Source organism: Pogona vitticeps, chromosome 2 (assembly GCF_051106095.1).
Source record: "Pogona vitticeps strain Pit_001003342236 chromosome 2, PviZW2.1, whole genome shotgun sequence".
In the NCBI taxonomy this organism is placed as follows: Eukaryota; Metazoa; Chordata; class Lepidosauria; order Squamata; family Agamidae; genus Pogona; species Pogona vitticeps.
The window spans coordinates 303799579-303826695 of record NC_135784.1 but is presented as its reverse complement, the minus strand read 5'-3'; the positions used below and the strand labels follow the sequence as shown (position 1 = coordinate 303826695).

The 27117-nt window shown below is 43.5% G+C and overlaps 1 protein-coding gene across 1 annotated transcript in view; it reads right to left on the bottom strand.

The window, feature by feature from the left end:
• Positions 1-27117, bottom strand: part of LOXHD1 (lipoxygenase homology PLAT domains 1) — a 215944-nt gene that overhangs the window by 57270 nt on the left and 131557 nt on the right. The window contains exons 27-31 of the mRNA XM_072992974.2: positions 26704-26820; positions 18174-18336; positions 13392-13546; positions 9175-9384; positions 1243-1357 (exon numbers count right to left, since the gene is read on the bottom strand). Of these exons, the coding sequence (XP_072849075.2) occupies positions 1243-1357; positions 9175-9384; positions 13392-13546; positions 18174-18336; positions 26704-26820 (760 nt within the window). The remainder of the gene's footprint in view (positions 1-1242; positions 1358-9174; positions 9385-13391; positions 13547-18173; positions 18337-26703; positions 26821-27117) is intronic.

Here is a 27117-nt window from a genome sequence, read left to right as displayed (position 1 = left end):
ACAATATTCCTTGACTATGTTGCTGTCCTGTCCCCTCTATTTGTACTTCACATTTATTTTATTTATTTTATGTATTTATTTATTTGATTTTTACCCCGCCCCTCTAGACAGCGTCTACTTGGGGCAGCTTACATAGGCTAAAACAAATTAAAAGAACATATAAATAACATATATAATACAATAATTATAAGCAGTATTATTCAAGATGGCTAAAACTCAAATAACAGAAGAAAAGGAAAGAAAAAATAACTTAGTTGACTGGGAGGAAGGCCTGTTTGAATAACCAGGTTTTTAGTTGGCTTTTAAAAGCACCCAGCGAGGGTGCCAGCTGAATTTCAGTGGGGAGTGTATTCCACAGCCGAGGGGCGACCACCGAGAAGGCCCGGTTTCTTGTTTTCTCCTTCCGGGCCTCCCTCAGCGTCAAACCCCTCAGCCGACCCCGCTGGCTATATCGGGTGATTCAGGTAGATCTGGGTGAGAGGAGGCGATCTGCCAAATATTGAGGTCCCAAACCGTTAAGGGCTTTATATGTGATCATTAGCACTTTGAAGTCAATGCGGAAACGAATAGGTAACCAGTGCAGTGCAGCCAGAGTGGGGGAGATGTGCTGAAATTTTCTCACCCCACTAATAAGCCTGGCTGCTGCATTCTGGACCGTCTGAAGTTTCTGCATGAGCCTCAAAGGCAGCCCCACGTAGAGTGCATTACAATGGTCTAATCTCGAGATTACGAGCCCATGGACTAGAGTAATTTGCCTGGGCATTCACAGTAGACTGTCTTCTGGGGAAAGGCCAAGGTAAAGCTGGATGTATCTTGCATGCTCTAGAAATGCAGCTGCTAATGGAATCCCCACATTGGCCTTAAAATCCACGTGGAGTTTCTGCATAATCTGTGCCTCACACATATTTTGACATCACAAGGGTCAGCTCCCAGTGGCTGTCCAAGAACCTGCATGTAGGTCTCAGCCTCTGGGCTTGAAATCTCACAGAATGGGAACCTGCTGACTCTGCTACAAAGACATCTTCCTGGTAACTAGCTTTCTATGTGCAAGGAATTGCTTCTTCCTATTATTAATAGCTTGGAGCCCTGTTTAGTCAGAGGTGCCTGCCTCCAAATCTGAAGAAGGCATGCATCTGCTACCTCAGTGAGCAGGAGGCCTCAAAATTAATTGCAGTCAGTTGTGGCAGAATGATCTTGAACACCCCCCCCTCCCATGCCCTTTCTGTGCCCCAAGCTCCTTACGCGGTCCTTCTGGAGAAGAACCATCCAAGCTGCCGGTCTTCTTGTCCTTGATGTTAGCATTGCTATCTCGGCTCAGAGACAAGCCAGCCATGCTCTTTTGATCAAGGTTGTAGTTCTAAGATGGAAACAAACAAACAAACAACATAAGCATAGGAGGCTAATTGGCATCAGTCTTTTCCATGAACCCTGTGATCGTTGTTATGCAGTTATACATTTATACAATGCAATATGAATATTTGCCTATGTATGTTTAAAGGTGTTTGCTGGGAGAGACCAGGCAGTTGTGATTGCATAATGTAGCATTCTGACCAATCAGAAGGTGTCTGGAGTCATCCAGGCCGCTATATAAGGCAGGCGTCAGATGTCGGACAGACTCAGACACAGATTGGGTCCAATGTAGGGCTGGGAAAAACAGGTGGGAGAGGGAACCAATAGGGCTAAGAATGCCAATGTTGCCCCTGAATAAAGCCAACCTGTTGATCAGAGGCCAGCAGTTCCGCTTCTTGGCATCATGGGTCACCCCAAAATGGTATGGGTCCTTGGGCCCTGATGGCACTAAGCAATAGACTTGGTGAGACCTTTCCTTCCTTCCTTCCTTCCTTCCTTCCTTCCTTCCTTCCTTCCTTCCTTCCTCACTCTCTCTTTCCTTCTTTCTTTTCTTTCTCTCTCTCTCTTTCCTTCCTTCCTCACTCTCTCTTTCCTTCCTTCCTTCTTTTCTTTCTTTCTTTCTCCCTCTCTCTTTCCTTCTTTCTTTTCTTTCTTTCTTTCTCTCTCTCTTTCCTTCCTTCCTTCCTTCCTTCCTTCCTTCCTTCCTTCCTTCCTTCCTTCCTTCCTTCCTCACTCTCTCTTTCCTTCCTTCCTTCCTTCCTTCTTTTCTTTCTCTCTCACTCTCTCTTTCCTTCCTTCCTTCCTTCCTTCTTTCTTTCTTTCTTTCTTTCTTTCTTTCTTTCTTTCTTTCTTTCTTTCTTTCTTTCTTTCTTTCTTTCTTTCTTTCTTTCTTTCTTTCTTTCTTTCTTTCTTTCTTTCTCTTTCCTTCCTTCCTTCCTCACTCTCTCTTTCCTTCCTTCCTTCCTTCTTTTCTTTCTCTCTCACTCTCTCTTTCCTTCCTTCCTTCCTTCCTTCCTTCCTTCCTTCCTTCCTTCCTTCCTTCCTTCCTTCTTTCTTTCTTTCTTTCTTTCTTTCTTTCTTTCTCTTTCCTTCCTTCCTTCCTCACTCTCTCTTTCCTTCCTTCCTTCCTTCCTTCCTTCTTTTCTTTCTCTCTCACTCTCTCTTTCCTTCCTTCCTTCCTTCCTTCCTTCCTTCCTTCCTTCCTTCCTTCCTTCTTTCTTTCTTTCTTTCTTTCTTTCTTTCTTTCTTTCTTTCTTTCTTTCTTTCTTTCTTTCTTTCTTTCTTTCTTTCTTTCTTTCTTTCTTTCTTTCCTTCCTTCCTTCCTCACTCTCTCTTTCCTTCCTTCTTTCTTTTCTTTCTTTTCTTTCTTTCTCTCTCTTTCCTTCCTTCCTTCTTTCTTTTCTTTCTTTCTCTCTCTCTCTCTTTCCTTCCTTCCTTCTTTTCTTTCTTTCTTTCTTTCTTTCTTTCTTTCTTTCTTTCTTTCTTTCTTTCTTTCTTTCTCACTCTCTCTTTCCTTCCTTCATTTTCTTTCTTTCTTTCTTTCTTTCTTTCTTTCTTTCTTTCTTTCTTTCTTTCTTTCTTTCTTTCTTTCTTTCTTTCTTTCTTTCTTTCTTTCTTCTCTCTCTCTCTTTCCTTCCTTCCTTCCTTCCTTCCTTCCTTCCTTCCTTCCTTCCTTCCTTCCTTTCTTTCCCCCCACTTTTCTCCTTTAAAAAAGGACCCAAGGTGGCTTACATCATTAAAAACACATTAAAAGCTAAAAACAATAAGTATACAAATATTTAAAAAGAATTAAACAAGGGTTATATTAAAATGGTAACTAAGATCATTGTTAACTCAGATCATTATTAAGGAATTAATAACATTGTGTTTTAAATGTTAGGTAAGACCATTACTAAAGCAAATTCAAAAGCAACAAAAATAAAAACCGTCCTATTTCAAAACCTCTCTTAGATAGCCAGTCGCTAAGGAAAAGCTTGCTTGAAGAGAAAAGTCTTTGCCTGCTTGTGGAAGGACAGCAAAGATGGGGCCAGGCTGGCCTCCAGTGGGAGGGAGTTCCAGAGTCTGGGAGCAGCCACAGAGAAGGCCCTCTCCCGTGTCCTCACCAAACACATCTATATGCTTATTTTTGCCCCATATGTTTATTTTTTTTAAATAAAAACTGTATAAGGCCAGTGGCTGAAATTTGAAGGCATTGTTTACAGCTTTTCCCGGAGCAGAGTCGCGGAATGCCCACATGATAGACCTAATTCCCTGTGAATTTTATCCCCAAAACATGGCATTAGGGGACAAAATCAACCCCTCCTTGTGCATGTGCACATAAATAGAAAAAGTGTTCCAAAACAAGACAGCGCCCTTGCTTGGCGAGCAAGCAGTGAGATCCAAAGAGAGGCATATCCTTCTCTGTGAGGAACATTAGGAGAATGCCTTTCAACACGGCATTAATTATTTGGATTGCAGATAAATACTTGTTATTCGGTATTTACTGCCCAATTAAGCGGAGGCATCTTTTATGTTCAATGTTGAAAAGCAAAATCAATTAACCTAATTAATTTCATCAATTAATTGATTAAACATAGCATCCTCACTTTTCATACCAAAGAATATTTGCACAACTGTGTTGCCTTGAGCTCAAGAGAAATATAGAGAGCAGCAAGAGAACAAAATAGATGGACCTGGATTTGTGTTGGAAAATGGTGTTGATTTCTTGAGGAAACTCATTTCCCCCTCCCGAAAAGAATTCTGCATTACTCACAGATTTGCATCCTGTATGAGGGTTCTTAACTACAGGATACAATGCTACTTGTAGAAGGAGTCTGTAACAAGAAAATTGTCAAAAGGCCTCTAAAGAGGTTTGCACTGTGAAAAATATGACTAGAATTTGAAAATAGTCATTAAAATTATTGGGAATTAAGGGGCTGGTGTAATAGCGTGACTAACCGTAAAAATCCCCCTTGCATGTTCATTGGAATTGTTTTTATTAAACCTAATTAGTTTTGCCTCCTTAAAAGGAATTAATAAGACCAACTAAGTAAGCCGGATTCCCACCGGGTCGTCAGCAGCTACGTGTATTTGATGCAACCCATCAAATGCGTTCCCTCGGGTGGATCCATTTGCCCCAATGTTAATATGTAATCGCTTCAGTCATAATGTGAAATTAAAACATTGCTTTGCCCTGTAGAATGAGCCCTGGCAAGTCAACCAGCTTCAGTCAACGGCGGTACGAGGCCTTGGTGTCTAAAAGGGCAAGCACTGCCTATTAATTCTGATCCTGTTAATTAATCCACATATCCTTTGAATTCTAATTAGCTACATCTTCTAGTGATTGTGGCACCACCAAAGCTTGCTTCTTCTCAGGCAGAAGCCGCAGACGTGTTGATGAGAAAATATAAAGGGTGCCCATCTGAGGACGATCCAGACACGGCGTCTGTGACTCCCTCTTGAGTGGGAGTCCATGGAAAGAATTCAACTTTGCCTAAGATTTCTAGGCCATATGAAATGGGGAGAACGTTGATTGATAAAAGTTGATTGAGAAAAGGTTTCATCCCGACCCCAGGACTCAAACTCAGAGTCAAGTAAAGGAGCAGGTCTTCCAGAATGGGCAGAAAGGCAGCAGAGATGGGGACTTGGGTTGTGGACCTGCTGTCAAGTCAGACTTAAGTCACACTGGTGAGTCAGACCTGACTCAGTTTTCTTCCTAATAACTCGGAAATAAGCTTTTCTAAGATCCCTACTCCCGTGTAAAGAAGGAGCAGATGGTGACTCCTCTTGTAGGAGGTATAATGACTTTGCTCTGGATTTTACTATCAATTTTACAGGCTCAGTGAAAGGGGATGAGATCCACCCTCAAAATTGTTTCAGCACTGTGGAGAGTTCCTGTAAAGCACAGACTAAAGGCTGGAGTGGATCCACAGCCCCTATGAATCTGGGTTTATCAGCTAGCGCAGAGCCTACAAAAAGCCAGAAACCAGTTTTCTTCATATTTGACACAGATCATGTGAAGAAAGTGACAAACCGAGAGAAGCAGGATGAGGCACTCAGACCCCCAGGTCTGTTGAAATCACTGGATTCTGTAACAACTGAATTAAGGTACTTTGAGCCCTGGGCAGAGATGAACACATCCATTTTTTTCCCTCCCACATTCAGATTTTTAAGATACTAAATTATTTTCATCTCAAATGTGAAACAACACGGAAAGCTTGGGTTAAGCCTCTCTCAAAATGGACAAAAACTTCACCCATCAAAAAGCAGGTGAAAAATGTACATTGCGGCGATAATCTTCCTCTGCCAGAAGATCGCGCCCCACCCCCAGAAAACGCACACCTTCATGATTCCCGTGGGCTTGGGGCAAGAGAAAGCAGTGGCCACCAGTCAGACTCCTCTGGGAGGAACCCCGAGTCGCAGGTGGGAGCTTGGACGCCCACCTGGGATTTTTAACTCCTACAGCAGCACCACCACTGAAAGACCCTACCCTGTTTTTATTTTGTTTTGCTACAGCTTTTGTACGGAACCATAAAAGGGTCAGGAGACAATTTCAATCAATACCAAAAAAAAGGGGCTTTGACCCTTCTGAATAACACCTGGTATGGTAATTAGGAGTTTTTCAGGGGGGGGGACCCTTCAGGTGCCCCATTTTGTTCTTCTTTTTTACAATTCAGTTTTGAGCTGTTCAAGAGGCGGTCTTTGATCTTTGATGCAGTGAACCTCAGCTCTCAAAATAGAGCAGATGCAGTTTCCCTTCCACCACCGAAACCTTAAAAAAAAAAAACTCCGCTGTGAAGGAAAGCCAGTGTCTAATATGCCTTATTTTTCCTTAGGAACCTCGCCGCAGTACGGGTACAGGGAAGATAAAAATACAATTTTTCAGAGAGTCGGAAGAGGCTTGAGAAACAGCCTCTCTCTCTCTCTCTCTCTCTCTCTCTCTCTCTCTCTCTCTCTCTCTCTCTCTCTCTGTGTGTGTGTGTGTGTGTGTGTGTGTGTGTGTGTGTGTGTGTGTGTGTGTGTGTGTGTGTGTGTGTGTGTGTGTGAGAGAGAGAGAGAGAGAGAGAGAGAGAGAGAGAGAGAGAGAGAGAGAGAGAGAGATCCATCAGTTTGTTCGGTGAGACTTGAACCTTAGCTGCAGTCCTTTTTCCAGAGATGAAAGGTTGGGGGGGGGGGACAGTCTGTCAGAGATGGGCTCTTTTTACCAGGGTTTGAAACTAATTTCCAAGAATGAAAAAAATGCTCTTCTCAGCTTATAGCAAAACAACTCCAATTAAGAGAACATCGCCAAGGGCGATAGGAAAAAGGGAGGATCAGGTTCCTGCTATTACTGGGAATTTCGAAGTCCTCCCTCCCCCCCTCTAAAAATTCTGACATCCTCATTTTCCCAGTGATATCAGTTTCGCTAAGGGGACTCCAGTCAAATGGATGTGGCTAAAGAAAGAGAAATACGATCCAGAGACATCCATTCCTTCCCAATTAAAACAAAAGAGATACAAATATAGTGTTTAAAAAAAACACCCATCTATAGAATCATTTCAAGGCATGATAAGACCTAACTGGAACTTGGAAGTAACGTGTTCATGTTAAGGCATTCATCTTAAAATCATTACTCTCCTATTAAAAAGAAGAACAAGCCAGCAAATGCATCTGAAGCATAACATTTGCTTTTGTAACTGATTCCCCCCCTTTAAGAGTAGATGCATTCCTTCTTTTTAACATGAAAGTCATGATGCTCACATTAACATGTTTGATCTGTTATTTATTGATGAAAATGTACCAAAAATAAAATCTGCAAATTTCCTCATACAGTATTTGGAATGGAAAGGTCTTGAGACCTGAGGCCCAATTATGCAAAACACCAGCTTTGCAATTAGAAACAGAACTTCCTCTGGAGGTAAAGAAGATTTATTTATGATATCAGAAGGGTTTTTTTTTTTTTTTTAGCTCTTCATGTGGCAAATTATCTTCCTCTTGCCTCAAAACTGTCCATCAGGAAGTAAACAACAACATCATTTGTTAATTACTGTGCAAACAGAGGCACTTTGAAGGAATGTCTCTCTGAAGGGATGATGTTTTGTGACCTTTTAATTGCAAAGCTGGCACCTCATAGATTTTGGCCCTTAAATATGAATGTGGGAGAAACTAAATCTGGTGGATTTGTCCATCAACGTCCAGGGGCCGGAGCAGCTAATTTGAAAAGTCTGGATAATTGCGCCTGTGCATCCAATTACGTTGGTGCTAAATTAGGGCCTCTCGTCTTTTTTTCCCCGAGAGAGTCCTTACCTTTAGCACCTCTATGGCAGATAGATACAAAATGGCTCCCTCCAAACCGGGGAGAACTGTAATTATTGGATTTGGACATTGCCAATAGAGAAGAATTTCATTTCATTCTTTTTTGAAGACGTTGCAAAAAAAGAAAAAGTCAAAACTTCAGAGAAAGAAGAGAAAGGAGATAAGGTGTAAAAACACGATTTACTTGAGAAATTGCCACTGAAGACTTCTATCCGTTGCAAAAGTGTGACCGGGATTGTTTTATTCCTCATGGTTCCTTGTGATATTTTCTTCCATTTGTCCTTCTCTTGGCTGGCTTTTCCAGCTGACAAAATGGTGCCTGTTTCTTCCCTGGCAAATCCTATACATAATTTTGGGGATTTACAAGCAGGATCTTCCCATAAAGCAGTGTTTGCTTTCTTTTGTACCAGTTATCCCAGTGTCCTTCGCAGGAATGTAAAGACAGTTGGACAGGGTCATCGAAGCAATCAACATGAATTTGACCCAACTCCGGGAGGCAGTGGAAGACAGGAGGGCCTGGCATGCTCTGGTCCATGGGATCACGAAGAGTTGGACATGACTAAACAACAACAACAAAGCATGCTACTTATATACTGCCACACAGTGCTTAAAGCACTTTCTGGACAGTTTCACAATTTAATTTTTCATGCTACATATCTCCGTCCCCCCCACCCTCAACCACAAACTGGGTACTTAATTTACCGACCTTGGAAGGATGGAAGGCTGAGTGAACTTTAAGCCATCTACCTGATTCTGTTGGGATTGAATTCTGGTTGTGGGCAGAGTCTTCACTGCAGTACTGCAGTTTATCCACTGTGCCATAGGGCAGAAGTCCCCATTTGTCCCTGTAGCTTCCAGGGTTATTCTGACACTATGTTTCTCCTGGAGTAACCCCCCACCAGGACAAATCCTCAAAATTCATCAGAATCCAAAAAAATAAAAAATAAAAAAATAAAAGAATATTCATCCTATCCTTAGGTGTGAGAGTACAGTGGTGCCTCGCTTAACGAGCCCACCATTTTATGACGAATCTGCATAGCGATGCGGATTTTGCGATCGTTTTTATGATCGCATTGCGATGTTTAGATAGGCTAAACATCGCATTGCGATGATCGGTAAGCGTTTCGCTTAACGATTATTGCATTGCGATGTTTTTAGAACAGCTGATCGGCAGTTCCAAAATGGCCACCGCATAAACAAAATGGCCACCCGCAGCGTTTTCGCGCCCTGCCCTCGCTTACCGAGGTGGCGAAAATGGCGGCCGGATGGGGAATCTTCGCTTACCGGTGAGTTTTCCCCCATAGGAACGCATTAAACAGAGTTTAATGCGTTCCTATGGGGTTTTACGTTTCGGATAGCGATGTTTCCGGATAGCTATGTTAATCCTGGAATGGATTAATGTCGCTATACGGGGCACCGCTGTATTTATCTTAAGCACTGGTCTCATTTCCACTCTTTTCAGGAGTGCGGGTGGACAGAATGTGCCTCCCACCTATTGAAACTTCCGGATTACCAAATCCTTTCCTCTCGCTCACTCACACTACGACATACTTTTTCGAAAAGTATCCGCTCGATCATGAGGTCCTCCCTCTTCCTAGACAGCCAACGTTCACACTGGAACAGGTACTCTTCCTCTGTGTTGTTGTTCAGGATCTCTACTTTTTCTAGGTACCAATCTGGCCTCGGCAGGCTGTTATCATGGCGAATCTTGATCTTGTAGAGAGTGCCGAGGTCCACCGCTTGGATGGTGAAGATATCTTCCTAAGGAAGACGGAATGAAGGAACAACGTTAAGAATTGGACTTTCCATGCCGCATGCATTTATTACAGCAAGTGGAAATGTACACAGCAGAACCTAGGGGTGGAGATCCTGTATGGGACCCTCATTTCTTCTGCACCAGCCCCATGACTCTCCGAACTTCTTGTTACTTCCCTTTGGTTTGTTTGGCTGCAAGAGCTGGTCCCAGGAAAACCCCTGCCATCTGGAAGGGGGAGGCATGTCTTCTCAGTGAGCATTAAGAGCTGCAGCAGGAAAAAAGTTCTGATCAGTCCTACATCACAGGCAGAAGTTCCACTGACACTTTCTTCTATCAATCAGTGCATTCTTAACAAAAGCGCCAGAGACGCTTTATTCTCATTATTTTTTAGGACTGTTTCATTAGCCACTCAATTTAGGAAGATATACAGGGAAGAGCACGATTTGGCTAAAATTGTTCACCACTTGACGCTGGGATTTGTGAGTTTCATAAATGGCCTTATGACAGCATGGAATGCTGGAGTTTTATCGGCCACTTACATGCTGTCTCTAGTTTTGTGATTGGAAGGGAATTTTCTGCACTGGGATGATGGTCTATCCAGCACTAACCAATCATTCCTTCCAGCCTTTGATTTCAAAGAGAGTCCCATCTCTCTGCTGAGTGTTTTTCGCCTCTCTTTTGTGAGTTGGTAGCCGTTGTTTGTTTGCTGTTGATCTGTTTGGTTAGTTGCTAACGATATGTACAGTAACAAAAGCAGCATGCACAAGCCTGTCCTTTCAAGCGGCTGCCAGTAAATAAACGTTTTTGTTCTTTCTCCTACAAAAATTTCAGAGTGTGTTACCGAGACTTTAAGTGTGGGCGAATGAGAAAGGAATGGGCACTAGGGAACTTTTAGCTATTTTCCTTTGTGGATCTCTGTACTTCTACTGAGCAGCAAAAAGGAAATTTTTAATAGAAATCCAAGACTCTTGAACACTGGCTTCAATCCAGGACTATGCATTAAAAGCCCAGTGTAACCAGCCCCATCGATAATTTTGAAGAAAATGGAAATTAGAAGATCTCCAACTTTCTATGAAGCTGCAATGGTTCAAAATGTTCACCTTGAGCTTCATCCAGAAGTTTACGGACTTCAAAGGTATTGGGAATGTATGTGGCCCTGTGGCAAGGAGAATCATCATCCATTACATGAACATGTGTACAGACAAGTACCTCTGGAAATATATAAACTCAGGAGCCCTTGGAAATTTCCTAGTAGAAAAAGGCAATTCCCTCCCCTACTGCCCCTGTAATTCTAACATGTTGAATCATCTATAGATTAGTTCTAATTAATAGCTTGTCTCTCTTTTATGAGGGAAAGGCCAAACATGCTCCAGCATATTTGATGCATGAAGAGCACGCTAGGCGTAAGATTTATCGAGGTCTGGGTGAGTCGTCAGTTAATGACAGAATCAACACGGTGACTATTTATTTATAGCTTTCCCATTCTGCCTCAGGTGGACCGGATAAAAATGAAGGAGGCCCACGGACGGAGTTCAGACATGCTTGGAGAAGGGGCTTGAACGAGAAGAGCAAAACATGGATGTTCCAAAAGCTGACGTGACGGCTGCTCCCGGCACGATTTTTGCTGAAGAAACAGATTGCATTGTCATGAAGACAATACGCGCATTGTTCCAGAGAAATGATTTGGTCAATTTATTCATGACAGCAACAACTGTTGTAATTAAAGATTGGGAGAGTTTTTGCGGCCACGAATTGACACTTACTTAAATAAACCACTGATGGGTGCAGGACTGAACAAGATAAATCCCATTATAGACATGCCGGCAGCGTGTCTTTCTGTTCATTCGAGGGAAAGTGGGACAGCCCTCTGCCAGATCTGCTTGGATTTGGATTCCTGCCTTGAGCAAGGGGTTGGTCTCGATGGCCTTATAGGCCCCTTCCGCCTCAATTATTCTAGTTTTTAGCAAAACGTTTCTGTGGGGGCTCCTTAGGTAAAGGTAAAGATTCCCCTTGACATTTAGTCCAGTCATGTCCGACTCCAGGGCGCGGTGCTCATCCTCGTCTCCAAGCCATAGAGCCAGCGTTTGTCTGTAGACAGTTTCCGTGGTCACGTGGCCAGCGCGACTAGACATAGAGAGCCGTGACCTTCTCCCCCGAGGTGGTACCTATTTATCATTTTTACATGCTTTCAAACTGCTAGGTTGGCATCAGCTGGGACAAGCTACGGGAACTCACTACATTGTGTGGATTCGATCTTACGACGGTGGGTCTTCTGACCTTGCAGCACAGAGGCTTCTGCGGTTTAACCCACAGCGCCATCACGTCAAGGGGGCTCCTTAAAACATGTCAAGCTTGCTCTCATGGGGTACAAGAAGACTGATTGAGCCAATTCCCTCTGTCCCATTTTTCTAACATTTCGGGGGGGGGGCTGGAAGGGCCCATCAGTTCTGGAAGCCGTGTTTTTGACCCCAGGGGGTACATAAGACTTCTCAGCCCGCAGACCACATTTCATCCACTCTGGTCTAAATCAATGTTCTCTGGTGACTCAAAGAGAAGTCTTTCCCAGTGCTATCTGGAGGTCACCATAAGAATATTTGATATTTTAAGCTACCAAAATACAGCACAGTCGTGCTGCGCTTAGGATCCTTAAATATGAATAACTATGCTGATAATTCATCTTTAGATACAAACCAAAAATGTACATTTTTTAAAAAATCAAGAAAATCAACCAAAGGGAGGGATGGGGAATCCAGCCACAGGACGCACTTAATTACAGAACTCCCTTAAATTAGTCTCCGAACACTGCGCCACTGGACTTTCTTATTATGGAGGCCACGCTGTGTGTGGTCGCTTGCCTCTAACCAAAGGAAACGGCAAACGGGATTCTAAAAAAGAAGGGACCAGTAAAGCAATTCATAGATCACTAGGCTGGACCCTAAGGAGGACAGGAATACCAGAGCTTTGATCCAAGGCAGTAAAATTCGGAAGGCATGTAACTTTGCTGCTTGGAATGGTATGAACTGCTGGTTGGTCTTCGCTGCTCAGAGGGCATGAACCCACCTGCCCCTGGGGGAGCATATCTCCTCCAGGCGCTCATCCCAAGACCAAAGGAAACACCACACAGGCAGGTTCAAGGGTAGGACCGATTGGGCCATCGTGCTTTGGACCCAGCCGTTCCTCTCCGTGGCTCCGTCGTCTCCTTGTCTATACCAATCCCACATGACCCAAACTTGATGCATAGGGTGGAGAAGCCCCAGTCACCAAAACGACTCCGGGCAACAGAACTACAAATTCTGTTACTAAGAGTTTGCGAACAAGTTGCCCACGTCTGCCATGCTCACTATCCATGGACTGATTCAGATGCCGAGTCTCTGAGTTGAGGCTTTTTCGCTTCTCCAGCGCCAGGGACGGATTCCCTGATGTTTTGCACACATTGCATCTCCTGCATCGGTGTGCTGGTGCTGCTACAAGCAATCCCCATTTACTAAACATGATGTCTCTGTCTTCTGTCTTCTAGGATGCTGCCTAGAAGCTTCCTAGAAGACTACTGATCTGTCCAGTTCAAAATACAGTGGTGCCTCGCTAGACGATGATAAACCGTTCCACTGAAATAGCTGTTTAGCGAAATCATTGTCTAGCGAAAAGCAAATCGTCGTCTGGTGAAAATCGGTTTGCGAAGCAGGGACCAAACATTGTCTAGTGAAATTCCCCCATAGGAATCACTGTTTTGCGAATCGCTATAGCGATCGCAAAAAGTCAATGTCTAGTGAAAAAACTGTCATGCAGGGTAACTGTCTAGCAAGGCACCACTGTAGCATACACTGACCAGCAGTGGTTCTTTCTTAGTTCTACTCTGAGCAATAGGAGTTGAGCCCAAGTTCTACTTTCTATGTGTCCCTTGTAAGCTGTCACTCTTTTCTTATACAATTGAGCAGAAACATCATCTCCCTCCCATCAAGCTGCTTCGAACCCCGTGGCATATGGAAACAAGAGCGTTCAGTTGAATCCGTACCTGCCCTCTTTCAAACTTGTTCGTGTTTGTTTCAGATTTGCCGAGTTTTCTCTCCCCTGTATCTCCCAGGTCTCCGTATACGGTCAAGAACACATTGGCATCAGTCCCAGCGCCGTAAACATCGCCGGTGTAAACAGTAATGTTGTATGTATAAACTTTACATGGAGGGAGAAAAGACGACATCATCAGCACTACATTTCTTCCCATATCAACACGACCTAATTTCAATATTAAAAAGAAAATGTCTTGGGCAAAACACATTTTGTTGGGTCTAAGCTTTGGTGGACTGTGGTTTATTTCATCAAATCCAACGGCATTTTTGAAGCAGGCTATAGTCTACAAACGTGTAAGCCAAATCAAACTCATTAGGCTTTATGGATTTAATTTATGATGCCCTAAGGCACTTTGTCACTTTTTTTTGGCAACAGAGTAACAAAGCTACTTCCTCCTTTTTGAAATAATTTAAATATATGTTTCTAAAGGAATGACATCAGTGGTGAGAAAAGAATCATCACTGGTGGGGACCTTCTGGCCCATGGACCAAATACAGTGGTGCCTCTCTTAACGATTGCCCCGCATTACAACAAAATCGTTGTACGATGATCGTTTTGCAATCGCAATTGCGATTGCAAAACAATGGTCTAAATAAGGTTTTTCGCTTTGTGATGATCGGTTCCCTGCTTCAGAAACCGATTCTTCACAAAACGATGGTTTTTTAACAGCTGATTGGCGGTTTCAAAATGGCCGCTGGGTGCTTAAACTGGCTGCCCGTTGTGTTTAGGGATGGATTCCTCGCTATACAGGCACCGAAAATGGCCACCATATGGAGGATCTTTGCTGGACGGTGAGTTTTTACCCATTGGAATGCATTGAATGGGTTTCAATGAGTTTCAATGGGGTTTTTAACTTCGTTTTACGATGTTTTCGCTTAACAGCGATTTTCCTGAAACGGATGATCATCGTTAAGCGAGGCACCACTGTACAGACTCATGGCCAAGATACACGTTTTACCAACTTTTCTCTAAGCTATGCGTAATATTAGCTCTGTTCTGCTAAATTCTCCAGCTACGTTTCTGATGAAGGGACCCTTGCACAGCTTGGGGAAGGAGAATGTCTGAGTGCAAATCTCTTTTCCATAGCTTGGAAAAGTTACTTTTTAGAACTATGTCTCAACCTCCCACCCAGCATGTTCAGAGGGATTACATGAGTTATAGCTGTAGCAGCAGACGTCTGGATGAACGTATGAAATCCCCTTATACCAGAGTTTGAACCATTGATCTCTCTAGCCTAGCAATAGCTTTGAGAAACTCCATCCAAAGGTGTGTTCCTGAGACAGTCTACCACAAAAGGCTAGGGTTTAAATCCAGCACATTCTATACACAAATCGCGTTTTCATCCACTAATTTAGAAGTAGATTAGATTAATATACACTGCTCTCGCAGCATTTTAAGTTCTTTCTACCCTTGGATAGACAGATTAGGAAGGGCAGCAATGAAGGAAGTAAAAAAAAGAGATAATCATGTTTTGTAAGGATGTGTCACTGGAGGCAAAGACCAAGATCATCCACAATCTTGTATTTGCAATCACCATGCTGGACAGTAAAGAAAGCAGGCAAGAAAAAAAACACGGATTCATTTGACATGTGGTGCTGGAGGAGAGCTTTGCAGATTGCATGGGCTGCCAGAAAAATGAGCAAGTGTGTTCTAGGTCAAATCAAGTCTGAACTATCTCTGGGGACAAAAATTTTGAAACTGAGGTTGTCTACTTTGGGCACATCATGAGAACACAGGATCTTATGGAAAAGACAATAATGTTGGGAAAAGCTGAAGGCAGGAGAAAAAGAGGAGGAACAAATATAAAATGGATTGACTCTCTAAAGGAAACCACAGGATTGAGTCTACGAGAGCTGAGCAGGGAATCTGAGGACACGGTCGCCATAAGTCGGAGATGACTTGATGGTCCATAAGAACAACAACCCTGGTATCTTGTGGAAGAAATTAACTTGGAAGTCCTTTTTTTAAATAAACAAGAGCAGATTTGCTCAACAATATGCCCAAGGCAAATCAGCAGGGCTTTCAGTGACATTCCCTAAATGGAAGGCAAATCTCAAGAAACAAATCATCATCATCATCATCATCATCTTAGCACTGCAGAGCTAAGCCTAATGCATATTTAATTTTAAAAGTATATGATATCATCTAGGTCTCATCTGCCCCACCCCATAAAAATGGGTTGCTTAAAATAAGTATGATGACCTGGAAAATATAATGAACTATTCTGAAGGGAGAAAAAAATGGCAAATCAATAAGGAGAAATGATCCTTTTATAGAAGCTCATTGCTCAAGAATGGATTAGGTTTTAATGCAGCCTGCAAGCTCTTGTTTACACTATCATTCAGGCTGAGATTATAAATTGCTAACTTAATACACTCTTATTTAGTTACATCACCAAGAGCTTAATTTGAGACTAAGGACTCAAGGGACATCCGTCAAAACAAGAACTTCCTTGCTCACAATATCAGAGAAGCCTGGTCTCCTCTTGCAACAGAATCAGTTGGCAGAGAGTTGTTCGGGGTCTGAGACCAAAGGACAGACTGGGTGACATCATTGGCACAGAATGGCTGCTCCCCGAAGCGGCGAAAGATGCTTCATTGTTGTCACACCTGCTTTTCCTTACCTCCATATCTTGCATTAACACCCCCTGTTTTGTGATTGGCTAATGAAAGATAAATATGGGCTTGGTATCTGAATGTTGAAGCATGTCTCTTAAAGGAAATACACTGCAAGAGGAAAAGCAAACTCTCATTATGTGCTGTTGTTTACAGTTTATAACAACCCTCCAAGCCCATGTTATTGACAGCCCTGCTCTGCTCTTGCCAACTAAAAGCTGTGGTCTTTTTTACTGAGTCCGTATCTCCCTTGCTTAGTCTTCCTCTTTTCCTCCTGCTTTCACTTTTCCCACCTTTATGATCTTTTCCATTAACTCTTTTCATGGTATTTTCAAAATAAAACAGCTTCAATGTAGTTACTTGGTGACAATCCTGTCTTGTTTTGACCTAGAACCCATTTATGTGTTTTTTTCTAATGGTCCATATACTATCCGTAAAGCTCTCCTCTAAGACCACATTTCTAATGAATGGACTGTTTTCCTGACAGCTTTCTTCAATGTCCAGCATCTCTACATCCATACATTGCACCTGGGAATGCAATTGTAGGCATAATCTTGGCCTTGCTCTCCAGTGGCACATCTTGATTCCCAAGCATCTTTTCTAGTTCCTTTAGATCTCTGGCTGTGGAGCCAGAGGTTGGGAGTTCGATTTCCCTCTTGTGCCTCCTATGGGTAGAGCCAGCCTGTGTGGCCTTGGGCCAGCTGCACAGTCCCACAGCGCCCCTAGAGGAAAGGAATGGTAAACTACTTCTGCCTGGAAAACCCTGGAAAGGGTCACAATAAGTCAAAATTGATTTGGATGGGATATGATTATGATTAAAAAAGCCATCCCTCCGGAAGGATTGGTATATGTTCAGCCAGAGCCTGAAAAAGTTACTTTTTCAGACTGAAGTCCCACAACAGCCCAGCCAGCGTGGTCCCATGTCGTTCTAACTATTCAGTAGCTCAAGCTACGAGGACGCACCCAGAAGAATGGGATGATAGAATACAGTGGGCTGTACAACACTGGTTTGGAGGGAACACCAGTATTGATCAGCTAGTGTGGTGTGGTGGTTAAGACTCTTCAACTGGTGTCTGGAACGATCCAGGTTCAAATCCCCACTGAGCTAAGAAATTCACTGACAGGTCATCGACAGCTCCTCAGTCTCACCCAAAGTGAAGTCTTGGATGAGCAGAATTCCACCGTGGCCATCCTAGCTGGGAGATTCTAGAAGAAGTTCTTTTTCTAATCTGTGGTTAGCCTACCTCACAAAGGTGTTTGGAAGATATTGGGGGAGGGGGGCAAGGAAGAAGAGAAACCAGATATGCCAACTTGTGCTCAGTGGAGGAAAAGGCTAGGGTATTAATGTAATTTGCAAACAACTTGAGAGCAGGGTAGTGTAGTGGACAAAGTGTATTACGGTGCCAGAGACCTGGGTTCAAATTCCTGTTTAGCCACAGAAATCTGGAGGAGAAGAGGGGACTGACAACAGTAAATCACTCCTTGAAATGTTTCACATACCTTGAAAACACTACAGTGATGCCTTGCAAGATGAAAATAAATCATTCCGCGAGTCGTTTCGTATTGCAAAAATTTCATCTTGCGAAGCGCGGTTTCCCATAGGAATGCATTGAAAGCTAATTACATTTTTAAAATGCAAAAAATTTGATCTTGCGAAGCACAGCCATAGAAAAATTTGTCACTAAAAATCGTAAAACGCTTTCGTCTTGTGATTTTTTCATTGTGCGAGGCATTCGTCTTGCGAGGCATCACTGTATTAGGGTTGCCAAAGATGCAAGTTGCTTGATGGTACCTATTTAATCATAATTATGTGCTGTTAAGTCAATTACAGCTAAGTGCAACCCTTTTTCAGGGTTTTGTAGGTACAGGTTACTCAAAAATGATGTCCCATTCCCTTTTTCCGGGGAGGGATCCCTGGGACTGTGCAGCTTGCCCAAGGCTACACAGGCTGGCTTTTCTCCTGGGAGACACAGTGGGGAATGGAACTCCTGACTTGCAGCCGTGTAATTCCGTCAAATAAAAGAATTAGTCTAAACCATTACTAAAGTTTATTGAGGCCATAGTAAAAGAGATAATGATATTTGTACGGGCCCAGCCGCTACAGTCTGACTCACTTTCTAGGGAGTCATCAATGTCTTCTTCAATCTGCTTGAGTGTTCCATCCTTCATGAGCTTTTCAGTGAAGATTTTGGATGGAACCAGTTCTCTCATGATCTCACCATCATCTGAAGATTTAGCGAGCCACCTGTCACAGGGAAATGTGGTTTTTTCCGAACCCTATTATGAAAGCATTAAACACACACACACACAAAAACAAGCTTTAGTATTTGATTGACGAAAACAAACAGTGGGTCAATCACCAGAAAACCCATAAGTTTAATCATACCTACCTTGTTCTTCCTGCAACCACTACCATAAGATGAACTATCTTGCTTTAAGATACAGGTAGGATAGTCTAAGTTTTATTTACAACCTCACATGCTATCTTTGAGGGACTGGGAGGAATTTTTCTACACTTGAGTAATTGTCTATGTTTCCAGCACTAACCAATTGTTCCTTTTATGTTGAAATTCAAAGAGAATCCAAACCCTTTTGAAATTCAAAGAGAATCCAAACCCTTGCTGAGTGTTCTATGTCTTTCTTTCATTGGCTGGTGTCAGTTGTTTGTTGCTGTTGATCTTTTCAGTTGGTTGCTATTATGTGTGCGGTAAAGAAAGCGGTATGCACAAGTTTGTAAATTGAAGCAATTGTAAGTAAAGGAAACTCTATTTTTTCAAAAATTCCTTCTCCTGCAAATGTCTCAGAGTGAGTTATTGAAGCTTTAAGTACCAGGTAATGAGAAAGGGGTGGATTAATGGGAACTTGTTCCTATTCTACTCTGTGGATAACAAAGGAGAATTTTTGCCAGAAATTCAAAACTCTGCAACATAGCCAAATGCCAGAAGAATGTTATGGAGTAATTTTCTGTCACCAAGACTCACCTTGGACTTTGCTAAAAGTCCATGCAAAAGGAAAGAAACTAGAAACGAGGCAAAACAGCTACTCCTGGTTTCACTTTTGGGGAGCAGCAGCATTGCCTGTGAAGGTTTCCAGAATCACAAAATGCTCTCTCTTATTTGGCCCAATATTTTTTGCAGGGTGGGATCTGGGGACTCTCACGGAGGCCTACGGTGGGGTTGCATTTTGCTCACCCCTGCCCAAAGGGGACAAAGGAGTCTCGTGCATGGATTGCCATCTCGTCTCTATTCCCCAGCCGACGCCTCTAGAGGTGAAAAAGGCATCCACGGGGTTTGTATTTCTTAACCAACAAAAATCCACCTTGTATCTCATGAGACCGGGAATGAGATGAGATTCATGAAGCAACAATCTAAAGATTCTGTAGGCTTGCAAAGCATGTCAGGGAAGATAAATCTGAACGAGGTCATGGACACGTTTGAAAAATGGCTATGTCTGAAAATGCAAAATAATGAAGAATCCCTCCAAACACCCTTCAGTTAATGGCGAAAGTGCCTGCAGAAATGCCATACATTAGAAACATGAAGAAGGGACCAGAAGTAACATTAAATGGAATAAACAGTGTTTTTCAATAATGCATTTTATAGCCATGTAAACATTGCAAACAGCCTCTGTTGAAGATGCTAAAAATAATAAAGCAACATTAAACATTTTCCTGGGGGAGATCTCCAGGCAACTGGCCTGGTTAGGCAAGGTGTTCAAGGGAAAGGAGATTATCACACAGACACTCACAGATGGTCCTGTTAAATCGAGTCATGCACAGAACATGAAAGTGCTCCTCTTTTGAATGTCTCCTCCGAGAGTTTCCATGTTATACTATGGCTGGGATATATATATATATATATATCCCAGCCGTATATATTTGACCTTCAGCTTTCCTAATATATATATTTCCCAATGTCTGGTCAAGCACAGCAGAACAGAAGCACAACAACCTCGGGCACTCCCAGCTGCCCTAGAAGACTCTTTAGAGTCGGTGGGTCTGTTGTTAAAAACAGTCGTGTTTGTCATATCGGTTTGTTGTTTGATCTGTTCAACTGTAAGTAAATGAAATGTTTTGATTATTCTCTTACAAAGGTCTCTGAGTGAGACTGTAAATACTATTTGATTAGAAAAAGGGGGGAAACTAATTTGGGGGATCTGAAGCTATTCTGCTCTATGAATTTTTGCACTTCTGCTGTGCCGCTAGAGGAATTGAACCAAAAATTCAAAACTCTGCAACAGCTCATCCATCTACACATCTTCCTTGGAATGTTGCTAAATCTCTGAACCAGGGGACATCAACAGGTGCTCATACCCCCATTTCAGAGAAGCTTCTTCATCACTATGACATAAAAGGAAAGAATTATTATTATCCCCTTCCACAACTGCTGTGAGATTATGAATGATCACTGCCTCGCCATCCGCTATTTTTACAGGGTCAGCCCTACCAATAGACAGAGAAGGTCGTCACTTCAATCAGCAGATTTGGAATGTCATGAAAGATCAAATCAGTTATTTAATTTATGGGTACTGCATTGGGTTATTCTTCCTTCTTTTTTTTAAGAGAAGAGGCACTTGTGAGATTTTCTGCCCCAGAGGTTAAAATTATTGGATTGGCATCCAGGACACTGTGATTTGACTTTGCAAGGAAGGAGGGAAGAAGACTCTATTGTTGTGCCACAAGAAGAAAGGGGGAGTGGGGACAGTGCTGGGAGAAGTTATTTTTTAAGACTACAGATAAGGGATTGTATTCCTGAAAACGCAGCTTTTCTAAGCTGTGCCCTTAGGTTTTCCTTGGCTCTTTGCATTTTTTTTAAAAAAAACCTGAATATTAAAAGCCAAGGAAGATGTAACATCACATTGAATTTAACAGCATATCCTGTTTGCCCCACACACACACATTTTATCCTCTACAGAAAGCTTTGGACACTCTACCTACGGTCATTTCTCCTGGACCCGGCAACTTCCTATCTCCTTAAGCAGTTGCCACAGATTAAACTATATGTTAGTGATAGCTCGTGATTAGAAGCTGAAGATCCTTAAGCACTGGGAATGTCAGACTGTCACAGCAGGAGCTTTTTGCACCTCCTGTAGTTTGCAGATTAGCTTGCTTTGTTTTGAGACTGGATTTTGGCTCTAAACACAGGGTTTATTTCCAGCCAGGGTGGTTCAGTCACGAAGAGCTGCAGGAATCCTTCTCTAGAACATCAATAGCTTTCAACGTCTATCTGTCCTATAAATATATTACATGAAATGTTATGCAACTATAAGATGTAAATATTAGATAAATATAATATGTGATGGAGGAGCTTATTTGTGCCTCGCCACCCCCTGTGTCCTGCACAGTCAGAAGAAACAAAGCTGTAAAATATTCTAACCATTTTCCCTTGCTCGCTCGCTCTGTATGATCAGGAGAAAAAAAAAAACAGATTGTGATTAAATGTTCCAACGCCCACCCCCCGTGCTCGGCACAACAGCTGAAACATAATTATGAGATCTAACTGGCACACCTTGGCCCGGCTTTAGCCCTCTGTAGTGAATTCTGCGCGGCCTGCCCAAACGCTTTCAATTTAATCTGACCTCATTTTCCCCTCTCGCCGCGCAGAGACAGATGCCGAGATGCTCTTAACAGTCTAATCAGGTAGCATTGCTTTTAGAAGCTCTGGAAGCCTCTTGCTATCCTGTGGCAGGCGGTAATATCCTGCGGCTGATTACAGCATGATCATGCAGCACTCGGCAGCTTTTCCCCCTCCTCCTGATGCACCCAAATTAAAACAAAAACAAAAACTCAGCAAGCCTGTGTGCAGCTCTCTCTGTGCTGCTTAAACACATCCCCTCTTGCTGTTCAAGGCGCTCTCATTCATCAGATTTTTATTTATTTATTTATTTATTTTATTGCCCAGGGATGGTTTGACTGTGATGAATACAAGGAGGAATGGGGAAAGTAAGCCACTCTCTCTGGGCAGAGGCAAAGCCGCCGATGTCCTCCGGGAGCTCTCCACAGTGCTGACTCTCCCCTTTGTACGCCAGAGACCTGGAGTCAAAGAGACGACTCTCTGTTGGACAGAAAATCTAGGCTTTTGCTGATCATTGGCACTTTCTTTTCTAGCTAGGGAGGCAAATCTTCCTTGGTCTCATTCACACACAGGACAAGAAAGAACCACCCAAATTTTTTTTTCTGCACCAAATGACAAGAGGTTAAGTCTGAGAAGGAGAATAAAGTGTTCTCTGCACAATTTTCCGCAATTAATTTATGCAAATATCTATAAATAAACTAATAAAGTGTGAAATAATATAGAGAAAATAATAAAGCGTCCTCTGCACAATTTTGCGCAATTCGTTTGTGCAAATATATGTGCCCGCAATTAATTTGTGCAAATTAATTGCGCAAAATTGTGCAGAGAACACTTTATTATTTTCTGAGTCGTTATTTCATGTAAATACTGCATTAAACAAAATGGCAATGGCTGTCGCATTTTTCCATGGATAGTTCTGGATGGGTGGTTTGTATCTTTCTAAACAGCTGCTAGTCTTTCTCTGCTTCCTGCACATTTCCGGCTTCTTTACTCAAGTGGAAGGGACCCTCGTTTCTCACAGAGGTCATGTTTGCCAGTTATGGAGACTTTGCAAAAGAAGAGAGACCTTGTCTCACCTCATCCTGGGCTTGAAAATCCCTCACCAAGTTATCTTGTCGAGACATCCTACATGGAGGACAATAAAAAATGCAGCAAGAAAGCTTGATATCCGCCCTTACGGCCCTGCCAGACCTCACCAATTCTATCTCAGAAACACACATCAGTATTTTTCCCAGCCACACTGTCTCCTGGATCCTCCCCTTTTCCCCCTTCAGTGTCCATTTTTCTCCTGTTCTCCTTCCCTTATATATTTTATGTGTCTGTTTGCATTTATATCTGCCTTCAATCCAAGGAGTTCAGGGTAGCACATGGAGCTCTCTTATCTATTGCTGGAAGGAAGGAAGGAAGGAAGGAAGGAAGGAAGGAAGGAAGGAAGGAAGGAAGGAAGGAAGGAAGGAAGGAAGGAAGGAAAGGAAAGGAAAGGAAAGGAAAGGAAAGGAAAGGAAAGGAAAGGAAAGGAAAGGAAAGGAAAGGAAAGGGAAGGGAAGGGAAGGGAAGGGAAGGGAAGGGAAGGGAAGGGAAGGGAAGGGAAGGAAAGGAAACTTCGATGGTCACTTTGATGACACTGTCCAACATACGTTCCCCCAGACAGGACATCTCACCAAGAAAATGGCAGATTTCTACCACCCTGCTTATCTGGATAAGCTTCCTGTGCATAATAAGGAAACGAATGTCTCCCCCTCTCCCCTGTCTCACTGCTATCTGCACTTAGAAAGGGGGGATTTTTCTCCTTGCATGCAGGCTGCAATAGACAAGCAAGGCTACTGCTTTTCAAATGACTGAATTGTCGGTATTGGTGTTACAGTACTATCATGCTGCCTCTGACTTACAAATGAGCAATTTCCAAAATGCTCTGTTCTCAACTGCCCTGCTCAGCTCTTGTAGGCTCAAGACTGTGACTTCCTTTAGGGAATTAGTCCATCTGATATCTGATATTTGGTCTTCCTCTTGTCTGCTGCCTTCAAACTTTCCCAGCATGATTGTCTTTTCTGGAGACTTTCTCACGATGCACTCAAAGTAGGACAGTCTCTGTTTTGGCATTTTGTTTTGCCTCCAGAGAGAGTTCAGGCTTCATTTGATCAAAGACCCACTTTTTCATGTTCCTGGCAGTCCAGGGAATCCACAAGGACTGAATAGGGCTTATGAATTCAAATCAGACCAAAGGCTGCCAACTTCAAACTGTGTAGTGTCTTATAGGTTTGCCGCTCCTCACTGCCTGCTCCCCTACCCTTTCCACTGTTTTCCCAGAATATGTTTTCATGAGGCTAACTGACAAAGTGCTGAGATGCATCTTGATGGCTCAGCTGGGCATGTGACCAGGCACTGCCACCTCATCAATTAGCCACAATTAGCAAAATTTATGAAAACATCAATGGGATTCTGGCCATTGTGTTGTTATTATTATGCTTGTCCTTTTCATTTGTCTGTTATGTCATTATGTTTAAATCAAATAACTACTACAAATGTATGGGGAGGGGGAACAATCTTTATATTCTTGCCTCCGGCACAAAATCAGCCAGTGAGAGCTCTGATCTGTTAGTCCTAAGAATGACAGAAGGCTCTTCCACTTTCTTTCTTGTTACACTGAACAACCCTGCTCCCATTCTTACCCTAAGAGCAATCCTGGAAGGTAGGTTTGGCTGGGAGGATCTTACTTCAGGCCACCCAATAAGTTTGACAGTTGAGTAAGGATTCGAACCAGGGATGGGGGACTTGAGTTCTGCGACTCACCCTCCAGTTGGACTTAAGTTGCACCGGTGACTTGAGCTGGACTTGATTTTGGGGATTTTTTTTTCAGTGACTTGGGCTGGAGTTGCAGCTCGGAACCCACCCACCCTTCCCTTCTTACTAGGGAAAATAAGCTTATTTTTAATAGGGACTCATGCTTGGGATTTGGGGTGCGATACATAAGACTCGAACTCAGACCCAAAGACTCGCCAACATCCCTAATTTGAACTGTGCCTGTCCCAGCACTCTGTGAGGTTATACCCTCTCTCCTCCTTTCCCATTTCCCCCACCACCACCACCACCAGATCCCCTGTGAGCTGTCCTGTCCATTTCTGCAAGGCTGCCTTGCCTCTCCTGGCATCAGTTCCTCCGCTCGCCTGCCTCTCAGATGCTCTTTCCACGGTACTTCCCATCCCACTGCCTTATTAGAGAGAAAGTTATTATTACAGGAAGCAGAGGAGAAGCCAGGCACACAGGGGAAACAATTGGGCAGCTGGAGAGACCAAAGCAGCTTAGAGACAGCCGTCAGAGGCTGCTTGCTTTCTCTCCCGCCCCCTGGCATGCAGACGGAAGCCTTCTTTGTTCCTAGAGCTGGCTTTCTTCCGGATTCAGAGGAAGGAGCTGTTGCTGTCGCTGCTGCTGCTGCTGCTGGAAAGCCAAAGGATCTAAGAAGCTAACTGCATAAAGTGCACTGGCGTAATCTCATAACTAGCTCCAGAAAAGAAACGGGGGGAGCAGCTGCTCCAGCTTTCCCAGAATCCCTCCCTTTGCCTCCTGCTCCCTTCTGTCCCACAGGGCAGAGCTCTGCTTCCCAGCCCAGCACAATCCCAATGATGAAACGGCACAGGATCAGGCCAAGACCAGGCTCTCTGTTTGCTTTGCAAGGCTGATGTTTACAGGGATTGCCAGGAGAGAATTGGGAGGTGGAAAGGGGTTGTCACCATGGATCGGCAGTCTGCTGCAGTAGCTCAGAGGTAGACTATTTAGAGCAGAAGTTGGCAAGATGCAGCTCCTGGCTAAATGTGGCTCCACCGACTTTTTTGTGGCCTCCGACTCACCTAGATTCCCTCCTCCATCTGTGGGGGAAAATGTCCCCCTAAAAGGAGCATTCTCACCTCTGAAACCTTCCTTTAAATCAAGCCACAGCCTAGCCTTCAGAAATCAGAGTGAGATGTCTAACTAATTCCTGTTTGGGTTTTGGAAGGCATGGCACATGGAGGGTTTCAGGGCACTCCCAGACCTTCCGTCTCCCCAGGTTAGAGTACTAGACTGAGATAGGTCCCATTCCTAACATTACTAAGTAAAAGGGAAAAACTGGAGTCCGGGAGTCACGAGGGAGAGGGGCAACGCTCTGAGGCCTGTGAGTGTATCGGTGGAGACTCAGCCCAGAACTCTTGAAAAAGATGCTTGACATACATCAACCTCCATGGGCTCCTGGACAGAAGTCCAGTGTACAAGGTAAAGGTTCCCCTTGACATTTAGTCCAGTTGTGTCCGGCTCTAGGGTGCAGTGCTCATCCCCATTTCCAAGCTATAGAGCCAGCGTTTGTCCAAAGACAGTTTCCGTGGTCACATGGCCAGCACAACTAGACACGGAACACCATTACCTTCCCCACGAGGTGGTCCCTATTGATCTACTTGCATTTACATGCCTTTGAACTGCTCGGTTGGCAGGAGTTGGGACAAGCGACGGGAGCTCCCTCCGTCGCATGGATTCGATCTTACGACTGCTCGTCTTCTGACCCTGCAGCACAGAGGCTTCTGTGGTTTAACCTACAGCGCCACCCTGTCCTTGCCAGTGTACAAACACAAGCATAAATATATAACACATACATTATTAAATACCACAAGCTTCCACAGCTCACCTGGACTCATCCTCAAAATATCAAACCTGGTTAGCATAGCCCTCTGGACCCCCCACCCCCAAAAAGAGGGAGATGCAACAAAGGGACAAATGGGCCAATACTCTTGCTCCTATTGCTGAGAGCTTATAAATGTTACCTTTTTGAGACCCATACTCCCCCAGCCGGCTGAGTACTGGCCGTGGCAAGTATTCTCAGGCCTGGTCGTCCAAAAATCCTAACATTTGCAAATCTTGCCTATGTGACACTTGGAGGGGGGCGAGGAGTCGCGGTTTGCCTTAGAACGATCAATATGTTTTTGCCTGCCGTGAGATTCAAATCAGAGCTCCGAATTGGTTTCAGGGGTTGTCTCTCCTGATCTCCTGCAGTGGGAGATCAATTTCAGTGAATTGAAGGTAGGGAGCAAGAACTTCAGCAGCTTACCTTTCCGTTGGGCAAAAGCCGGCGTATCTCCACTCGATTAAGATGCCATCCTGAATAAATCCCTGAACCATCGTGGCCAATGCGGATCTTTTCAAGTATATCTCCAACGTCTTCTAGCTGGAAGGATTTGGGGAAATGTTACGGAAGCCGCCAAAGCTTTGTAAACTACGGCGCTTCGCAGCTAGCATCAAACCTCACTTGTTCTTTTCCTCTGTATCTTTTTCTTCATGGGCTAAAAATGGTAGCAAACAAGCTGATGCCGTCTTAAAAAGCAGCTGTCCTCAAAATGTGTGAGATCCGATGCAACTTCTCTGCTTAGCACCTTTCAAGCTACCTAGAGATTTAGTTGAAGTCACTGAAGCTTCTGGATGTGATAAAATACTGGGATTTACACTTCAAAAATACCTGGAGGAC